Genomic DNA, 10,000 nt, shown 5'->3' with positions numbered 1-10,000 from the left:
GCTTTAAACGACTGACGACTGTACGAATTTCAAAACATCCGCAAACCGTATCCTACAGTACTTTGTCTGTTAACAAAACCAAGCGTTTAAAGCTCTCAGAAACTGGGCCCACGCTGTAAAAGGAGCAGTAATAAAAACCTGGCGATCTGCAGGAGCCATTTCAACCACAATGCATAATTCATCAGCAGTCGTCCCTCAGAGACGTGATTAGCAAACAAACACGGGAGACACAGAGAAACAACTAACCCCGTCCGCTCGCTCAGGGCTCAACACCGCCCAGGGCTCAACACCGCCCAGGGCTCAACGCCACCCAGGGCTCAACGCCGCCCAGGGCTCAACACCGCCCAGGGCTCAACACCGCCCAGGACTCAACGCCGCCCAGGGCTCAACACCGCCCAGGGCTCAACGCCGCCCAGGGCTCAACGCCGCCCAGGGCTTAACACCGCCCAGGACTCAACGCCGCCCAGGGCTCAACACCGCCCAGGACTCAACGCCGCCCAGGACTCAACGCCGCCCAGGACTCAACGCCGCCCAGGGCTCAACGCCGCCCAGGGCTTAACACCGCCCAGGACTCAACACCGCCCAGGGCTCAACGCCGCCCAGGGCTCAACACTTTCATGGACACATGCACGCTACAATGCACTAGAGAGGCAGAGGCATGAGAGGGTACCTGGGACAGAGTGGTGGTCCCCTGGATCTTGGGGGGCGGGCAGGGAGCCGGGGCCCCTCTGGAGGAGGTCGGGGCCGGGGCACTGGGTGCTGGTGGTGGTGGGGCGGGGGTGCGGGTGTTGGGAGGGGGCTCTCTGGTGCTGGTGCATGTCGGTGCACTGGTAGCACAGCCACTTGTTGCAGTAGGTGCACAGGCTGTGGGCTGTTCTGGGCTCAGGACACTCCGAACAACGCTGGAAAAACAAAGGAAATGAATCTGCTGAATATGAATTATGAAACTATCAATATGCATTGACACACACACACACACACACTCATACTCACACACACTCCCACTTTTAAAACAGCTAAAGACTCATCTTTCCAGACTGGCCTTTGTCTAGCCTCCTGGGTTTTTATGTCCTTGTTTCTATGTGTTAATGTGTTTTGTTTTGTTTTTACCTTTTTTATTACTGTATTTTATGATTTGTGAAGCACTTTGTGACCTCTGTTCTATGAAAGGTGCTATATAAATAAAATGTACTTCCTTACTTGCTTACACACACACACAGAGACACACACACACACACACACACAAATATGGGTTGACATATGCCAGAACTGTTTCCTTTATGTCCACTGGGCTGAATCACACTGCTGCTCGGAGCTGTAATCTGTGTCGCTGGTCACACATTCTGCTCTACTGACAAAGATCATTAGATGCATCTGACGAAGTTCCTCTTCATTAATCTAGACTAAACCCCAATGGAAACCCTGTAGCTACCCGGAAGCTACCTGCAACAAATGCAACAAATTTCACCTTTACAATTAAAAGCTGTATGTGTTAATAACAACCCCTTAGTTACTCCAAATCTTACTTTTTGTACATTCACTTTGCTACAGTATAATTGCACAAAGCCCCATTCTAAGTCACGCACAGAGTTGAGGCTAAACACCCTGCAGCCGTACTGGCTAATGATTAGACCATGCATACTGTACAGAATGATTAGACCATGCATACTGTACAGAATGATTAGACCATGCATACTGTACAGAATGATTAGACCAGGTATACTGTACAGAATGATTAGACCATGCATACTGTACAGAATGATTAGACCAGGTATACTGTACAGAATGATTAGACCATGCATACTGGCTAATGATTAGACCATGCATACTGTACAGAATGATTAGACCATGCATACTGTACAGAATGATTAGACCATGCATACTGGCTAATGATTAGACCATGCATACTGTACAGAATGATTAGACCATGCATACTGTACAGAATGATTAGACCATGCATACTGTAAAGAATGATTAGACCATGCATACTGTACAGAATGATTAGACCATGCATACTGTACAGAATGATTAGACCATGCATACTGGCTAATGATTAGACCATGCATACTGTACAGAATGATTAGACCATGCATACTGTACAGTAAGCTACACACACTCTATTTCTGCTTAGGTACCTGATTCTCTCTGCAAAAACACAACAATAGAACATCTAGTCTACTAGTTGTACTAAAGGAAAGAAAACTGTCAGAATGTTGTCAGAATGTTGTCAGAGTGTTGTCATAGTGTTGTCGGAAGGTTGTGAAGATGTTGAGAGTGCGCCTTACCTTCTCCATCTCAGAGCTGGGAGAATGTGTCCTGTGGTGAGCGTTTGAGCTGGTACCCAGCCGATCAGCTCTGTCTGAGGGGGGCAGAGAGGACAGCTCAGCCCGACTAGCACTCACGGCAGCTCAGCAGCCACACACATACTGTACACGCACGCACACACACACACGCACATGCACACACACGCGCGCGCATGCGCGCGCTGACGCTTCTACCTGAAGCAGGAAGTGGTGTGTGGCGTCGCTGAGAGGTGTCCCCGGAGGACGCGGCTTACATGACAGGCCTGCTGTGTTGCTCCCACCACTCGGGGTTCATCCATGTGTGGGACTGCTCTCTGAACGGCATGAGAAGGGTGTCACATTCAAATTCCTCCACTGATCTGTGCTCTCTCTCTCTCTCTCTCTCTCTCTCTCTCTACTGCACACACCAAAAGAAAAAAAAAAACATAATCCTTGTTCTTAAATAAGCCCATGCATAATAATTGGAATTAGGGAGATAGGATAATTATTTTTTTTCTAGGGTGACATATCCCCGGAAGCCCTCCCCAAAATGTACTGAGAGGCTGACTGACCTACAATGCTGTAAAGGGAAGAATTGCTGAAAACAGCAGTACAGTGGTTTGGGCTGGGCTGGGCTGGGCTGGGCTGGGCTGGGCTGGGCTGGGCTGGGCTGGGCTGGGCTAGGATGGTTGGACTGGGCGGGGCTGGGCTGGGCTGGGCTGGGCTGGGCTAGGTTGGTTGGACTGGGCAGGCTGGGCTGGGTTATGGTGGGCTAGGCTAGGTTGGGCTAGGTTGGGTTGGGCTTTGCCATGCTAAGCTCTGTTGGGTTAGGCAATGGAGGGCTGGGCTAGGTTGGGCTGGGCTATGACAAGCTAAGCACTGGTGGGCTAGGCTAGGCTAGACCTGGCTGGGCTGGGTTTGGAATAGGCTGGATCTGGCCTGGTCTGGGCTGAGCTAGACTAGGCTAGGCTAAACCCTGTTGGGCTGGGCTATGGTAAAATAGGTTAGGCTAGGGCTGGGTTGGGCAGGGCTAAGTTACAGTAGGTTAGGTTAGGTTAGGTTAGGTTAGGTTAGGTTAGGTTAGGTTAGGTTAGGTTAGGGCTACGCTACGCTACGCTACGCTACGCTACGCTAGGCTAGGCTAGGCTAGGCTAGACTAAGCCCCACTGGGCTGGGCTATGATGGGCCTGCCTGCCTGTGCCCTTCTTCCACATCCCTGTATCAGCACAAGGAGGGGACAGGTCCCAGTGGAGCTCCGTGCGCTAACGTAGCAAACCGAAACCGGGTCAGGCTCTGATGAGCTCCAGATGGGACTAGGACACACTGCCTTTACTCCCTCCGACACTGTGAAATCAATTAAGATCTTATCACAGCAGTTCAGAGAGGAGAGGGAACCGCTCACACTGGATGGAAACAAAACAAGCTAACTTTATTGATGGAAAGAAAATATGTTCAATAAGGATTGTATTACCATGTTCTTAAAATATATCTGCATAAAAGTAATGCTATATGCAGAAGCAGGATGTGAAATTTCTTCTACCTCGCTGCTAGAAAGTGCGGTGGGAGATCAAACCAAAAGAGCAATGTAGAGGCTTAAAATACAGACTCATCCTTCTCACCATGTGAACCCAAAACCACTCAGATCCCCGTCGCTGCAAGCAAGTCTGCCTGACAACAACCCCTGCAGCCTGACCTACAAATCTGACAACTTCCTCAACCTCGGGCGCATCACAGGGGAGCTCAAAACCATCCTGGTCCCCATTGTGTGCTGAAAGACCCACTTAAAGCACAATTAGTCAAACCTAGTGCCCCCCCCCACCTCTTGTTCACTCAGCTCTCTAACATTTTTCAACCCTGGCTGCCCCCCCCCCACCCCCAACGACTCTCACCCATCCCCATTTAGCTTTTAAACCAACCGAGCCAGGTCCAGCCTGGCTTATGTGCGTGGCTGGCTTGTTTCTGTTCAGGACGGGTAGGACGGAAGCTAGTTATGCCTCTGAAATAGCTGTGAATTTAAATGACATGAAATAATGTCTGATAAATTAAGATAGGTCTTGTCGCCTGGACAGGATCAGTTCCAATGCTTCCAATGCTAATCCAGCACAATAAGAGCAGAATAGCCAGTTAGCTCATGAGCTCACAACAACTAGCAACAGCTTCCATAACATTAATGGTAGCGGTCAGTGGCTAAAGCAATAACACTGATGATAACATAAAGTCATCCCCACCGGGTCTTGAACCTCAGTCTCCCGGGTGGGAGTCCAATGCTCTCACCACCACTACTTGTGCAGTGGAGATCGGCGGGTTGGTTTTGGTGTCCTTCTTGATTTTGGTGTCCTTCTTGACTACTGCCTCTTGTGGTGCCAACAGAGAAATGCAGGACAACATTGTCAGGAGTGACGGAGGGAGGGAGGGAGTGATAACCAGGCAAATGCTATACTAGCTGCGCTGGCTTACAGCCACGCACAAAAAGGCTCCGGCTCCAGTGTTGCTTACCCTGGCGAGGGTCACGCTCTCCTGCCCAGCTAAGTGAGCCTGGCGCTGGATAAAACACTGACCTGACAGGCTGGCATCTCCAGAGATGTCGCAATAATAGGAACTTCAGTGGTGATCTCTCTCTCCTGAAAGCACCTCAGTAACATCCATGAACTCTGAGGTGATGGGATCCTGATGAAATACCTTTTACATCGGCAGCAGAGTGCAGGACTACCTTCCACCACCATGCTACTTTTTTGTTATTGTCTCTGGCTTCCATTTGTTAATATTCATCACTTCATCATCCTCCCGCTCTGTGCTCTATCAAAGGCCAGGAGGGATGTCTTCACTTCACTGGCCTTCATTGGAATCACGAACATACAAATATAACCCTTATTGAGTAAATGATAATAGCATATCCAAAAAAAAACATAAAAGGTATGAATAATTTAATTCCTCCGAGCACTTTCCTGACTGAAGGTACACCAGTGGTCCTTTGCTGGATATCAGGCACTGTGACTCCATGTTTCTGTGTGCTTGAGTTTGTATAAGTTGCCACTACCTTGGGAGAGAACTCTCGATGAGTGAGACCATCTGTTAAAGCTCAATAAAAGACAAATAAATAGCTGATAGTACCATGAATAGCTGTTAGCTGTTATTGCACTAGTGAGTAGGCTATTACTGACTACCTACACTGAATGCACTTATCATAAGTTGCTTTGGATAAAGGTGTCTGCTAAATGACTAATGTAATGTAATGTAATAAATATATAACATTGTGTTTATTGCGAGTTGCTATGTTAAGGGTCTCCTCTCAGTCGCTTGGGGTTTCCTGTCAGAGGAGTGAGAGACACACGGTGCTATTATATGACACCTTCAGTCAACAGATACAGCAGCACCGCCAGTGCCACCCACCCTGCCTGCCTTTCAACAGCATCTCCCCTGGGGCCCAACCACACCATAATAAGACTACACACACACACACACACACACACACACGAGCACGCACACACACACACACACACACACACACACACACACAGACACACACACACACAATGCAATGTGTGTGCTATTCTTCTAAAATAAAGTTAGTAATTAAATATATAGCTCCGCCCCGGCGGGCGCAAAGCAAATTACGGATAGTGTATATCTATACTGTAAAGCCCTAATTCTCGATGTTTTTTTCGTTTTCTTTTACACCAACACTCAACCCAACGGGCTGTGGAATAAAATAAAATAAGAAAGACCTTGACTGACATTTTGGATAAGGGTTCAGATCATATTCCTAATTTTACATGCAGTGGTTGGAATGCAATGGGACTGGGAACGCTGTTATAAGACAGTCATCCATCCTAGGCTAAAAAATAAAAACTTGAGTTGTGAAACCGGCAAAATACTGTTATCTGATTTTCAAATTGACTGACAAGTCGCAGGTGAATACCTGACTTCAAAATTTAACTCGGAAATTGTGTGGTTGCAGTTTATTGAAGCCTTCTCCGTGGCAATGAAAATGTCATTCAAAATGCAGGTATCTCAAACTGTTATTGGATTGCATTAGAAGCAGAAGCATCATCCGTAACGTTAAAATATTAGAGGGCGTGCGCATTTGATAGGCCACTCACTCCAGAGAGCCGCACCTAAAGTCCGCTCCACGTATTACGCCGAAAACATATAGCCTATCCCTCTCATGTGTTCAATGCACGGAGTGGCCTATAGACAATTGTTTTAATACAAAATAATTCTAACAATTCCTCGCACAGGTTAACTTTCGCGGTGGCAGGTTACAGAGCCTCGGCAACTATCTTCGCCGTTCTATTCTTGTCTTTATCGCTTACGTTGCGCGCAGCTCAGTATAATGCAATCTCCAAATACAGATAGCCTACGTTATAACGAGCGTGAATTTGAAGGTGTAGAGTTCCTATATGACTCGTATCTTAGCGCAGGACATTGGGGACGGACTAATGTGCAATCGTTGGTGATGGGCTGCCAAAAATGCCAAGTGCGTATGACCGAAGCGCGGAGTTTACCTTGACCTGAGCATCAGCGTAGCATCTCCCCCATCGGATGTCGCTCTTTGGTCCAGCTCAAATTTTGGAGACGCAAAGTCTCGTAGTTAATCGTGAGATTTGTTGCAGTCTCTCTCTCTTGCCAGTGGAACGCTGCAGTGTGGTTTGCTTTCTTCCATCTGAATTCGATGAAGTTTATAGACCTACTTGCGAATTGGAAAAAAATCTATGGTGAGATGTCATAGTCAATGACGTTCTGTTCTGCAACGGCCCATTCCCAATGCAGTGTGTAGCCTACCTGGGGTGGTTCTGACTGTTCAAGAACTAGGCTATCTTTCCCACCGTTGAGTTGGCTAGTAGTATTGCCTATGTCAGCTGACCAGCTAACCTTGACGCCTTGGTGCCACAGAGCACCTTGTTAACCAGTTAGACGCATCAGTGACAATACACTAAGTGTTTCTTGATTCGGGCATTGGTAGTGTTTGTAATTGTGAAACATCGTCGGCCTACAGTTATCAATATGTCTCCAGATGGTGCATTCATAGAACCTCAGGAATACGAGATATGCATGTTATTCCAGACAAGATAGGTGAGATATTTTTGTGCTGTCTGTTACATTCTGTGCCAAATGGCATGAAATCACGGTCTCCCACGGTGACGGTTCTGACAGCCTCCCCGCCAGCTCTCGGTAGCGCGTGCGTCTGGCGTGATGGTGGATCCCAAACGGCCCGCGTCGCCTCTGCCGCACCATGCCGCCGGTAACCTAATGATGTTCTCACACGTCATTCTGGAGGCTGTCACCGCCGCGCTGCTATTATCTCTCGTGACTCCCGGGCTCACTGCCGTACAGACACTCCAGGGCCCTGCCACTTGCTTACAGTGTGTGACGCTGTAGCCATCGCTGTCTAACATATGGACACTCGTGTTGATCAGGTAAAGTAGGCCTGAAACATGAATTCTACTCGCCATCTGAAGGACGAACCTGCCCCCACCTCAGCGACCCGTTGACCTCTGTGATTAGAAGTCATGCTTCAAGGTCATCTTTATTTGAGCGGCGCCAAGTTGGTGTGCTGGCCTTACACGTACTTAATAAAATCACCCACCTCAGGGCAATGCCTAAACAACAACTGTCGTTTGACTGATGACCTCACCTTTCACAAGGTTTCTTCAGCTGAGCGAAGGTCTGTTGGCTTCCCAAGATGCCTGTCAAGGCCAAGTTCCTCGGCAGGAGGATAAAGGGAGATTAAAAGTCAGAGTTGGAGGGTGGTGTGTGCTCAAGGCTTTGCTGTAATGAGATTATAAAATTGGTGTCTTTGTGATTTGGTTGTTGAACTGCTCAACTGCTGACTACTGTTACCAAGGCAAGACTAAAGCCTATTTGAATTCTGTGCCGACACTGTGCCTCAGTACATTCAAGGAATCCAGCCTTTCAAAGTATTTTGTTTAATTACTGAATTTTACAAAGCAATAGCATGTTTAAACATTTACAATCATTTTCTTCATATTAATGCATGTACAAAGTCCTGTCAGCCGAGTATGTTTACAGCTCTCAGTCCACAGAGAGGGAGGACTACGCTGATGTCAAATACACAAAACCATTATCATAAACATGGGAACTGTACAACCACCTCACATCCAGCCTGCATTCACTCACAGTCTGACCCGACCCTTCGTGAGCTCGGGTCACTGACCGAAACACAAGCACACACACTCAGTACCGTCCTATAGGAACTAGCCTCACGCACAGGTACCAGACACCTAACAGTCGAGCTACATGGGAGGGTGTCACAGAGAGTTTACAGTGAAATAATATGTACAAACGTTTCAACATTTCATTAAATGTTCTTTGACAGATAGACAAACGTGTGAGCTATTCGACAGAGAACAGAGTCTGGGGTGGTTCAGGGCTTCCATTTGCAGTAGGATGTCTGACAAGGTCAGGATGTAACGATCTGGTATTTGGCTACTTTCAGTGGCAAATATCCTCCTCAGTTCTTTTTGTGAAGAAACTTCATTTTACTTCCTGAAATAAAAAAGACCAACAAAAAAATTTAGAACTGCTTATACCAAGTAATGTAAACAATGTTGAAACGCATAGGCTACAGTGTAATATACGTACCCAGGCCTTTGAGGAACTTGTTGACTCCACTCTGCTCTGTGTCAGGAAGCTCCTCCAGGTACTGCTCGACCCTCTGCTCAAACAGGCCTGGCAAAAACACACAGAGATGTGTTAAAACAACACAAACCGTGAGTGAGGACCACAGTTATAATGCAAGCCAGGGAGCACATCCTGTGTGAAAGACAGCAGTTCACTGTTTGTCCACTAGGGGTCAGCACCAGCACAGAGAGATCTCAAGGTTGTTTTGGGACAAGTTAAGTGGCAGTGGGGTGACACAGCACATTACACCTAAATTTAACCTTTTATTATAATCAAGTTATTGTATTTATACTGACAAAAATATATAAGCATGTTGTCATGAATGGTAAGGGTCGTTCCAGCGCCTTCTAAGTGGGATGACAGGACTCTATTCTAGCTCTGCTATGGTCTGCTCTACTCTGTAGGTCTGCTCTACTGCTCTACTCTGTAGGTCTGTTCTACTCTGTAGGTCTGTTCTACTCTGTAGGTCTGCTCTACTGCTCTACTCTGTAGGTCTGCTCTACTCTGTAGGTCTGCTCTACTCTGTAGGTGTGTTCTACTCTGTAGGTCTGCTCTGTAGGTCTGCTCTACTCTGTAGGTCTGCTCTGTAGGCCTGCTCTGCTCAGTAGGTCTGCTCTGTAGGTCTGCTCTACTCTGTAGGCCTGCTCTACTCTGTAGGCCTGCTCTACTCAGTAGGTCTGCTCTACTCAGTAGGTCTGCTCTGTAGGCCTGCTCTACTATGTAGGTCTGCTCTGTAGGTCTGCTCTACCTTTGGCCCTGCACTTCCTGAGCTCGCGGTCCTGGATGAAGCCGGCGAACATCTGTGACTCCATGAAGACCCCCAGGAAGCGCCGGATGCTCTTGGAGGCCACGGACTTGCGGAAGGCCTCGCGCTGGAAGATGCGTTCTCCACGCTCGTTCTGGGTCAGGAAGAGCGAGTAGTGGCCCATGGTCTCCAGAAAGAACCGGATGAAGGATTCAGACACCAGGCTGTTCAAAGAGTTACACTCTGTAGAGAAGAAGCAGAAAGGACAGGTGAATTACAATGTGTGGTCATAGAGGTTTCCTCAACACAGTATATTTAAAGTCCTTAAAGA

The 10,000-nt window shown here is 47.7% G+C and overlaps 2 protein-coding genes across 2 annotated transcripts in view; both read right to left on the bottom strand.

The window, feature by feature from the left end:
- The window catches only part of trim66 (tripartite motif containing 66), a gene marked incomplete at both ends in the record, with an annotated part of 29,915 nt that extends 22,398 nt beyond the window's left edge, over positions 1-7,517 (bottom strand). Inside the window, 2 exons of the mRNA XM_084437349.1 lie at positions 671-902; positions 7,410-7,517. Coding sequence (XP_084293475.1) covers positions 671-902; positions 7,410-7,517 — 340 coding nt within the window. The remainder of the gene's footprint in view (positions 1-670; positions 903-7,409) is intronic.
- Positions 7,518-8,222: 705 nt separating this feature from the next.
- dennd2b (DENN domain containing 2B) overlaps positions 8,223-10,000 on the bottom strand; it is a 29,544-nt gene continuing 27,766 nt past the window's right edge. The window contains exons 8-10 of the mRNA XM_084437348.1: positions 9,673-9,912; positions 8,886-8,972; positions 8,223-8,789 (exon numbers count right to left, since the gene is read on the bottom strand). Of these exons, the coding sequence (XP_084293474.1) occupies positions 8,755-8,789; positions 8,886-8,972; positions 9,673-9,912 (362 nt within the window). The 3' untranslated portion in view covers positions 8,223-8,754. The remainder of the gene's footprint in view (positions 8,790-8,885; positions 8,973-9,672; positions 9,913-10,000) is intronic.

Source organism: Borostomias antarcticus (assembly GCF_949987555.1).
Source record: "Borostomias antarcticus genome assembly, chromosome: 4".
Taxonomy (NCBI): Eukaryota; Metazoa; Chordata; class Actinopteri; order Stomiiformes; family Stomiidae; genus Borostomias; species Borostomias antarcticus.
This window is presented reverse-complemented; position numbering and strand designations above follow the sequence as displayed.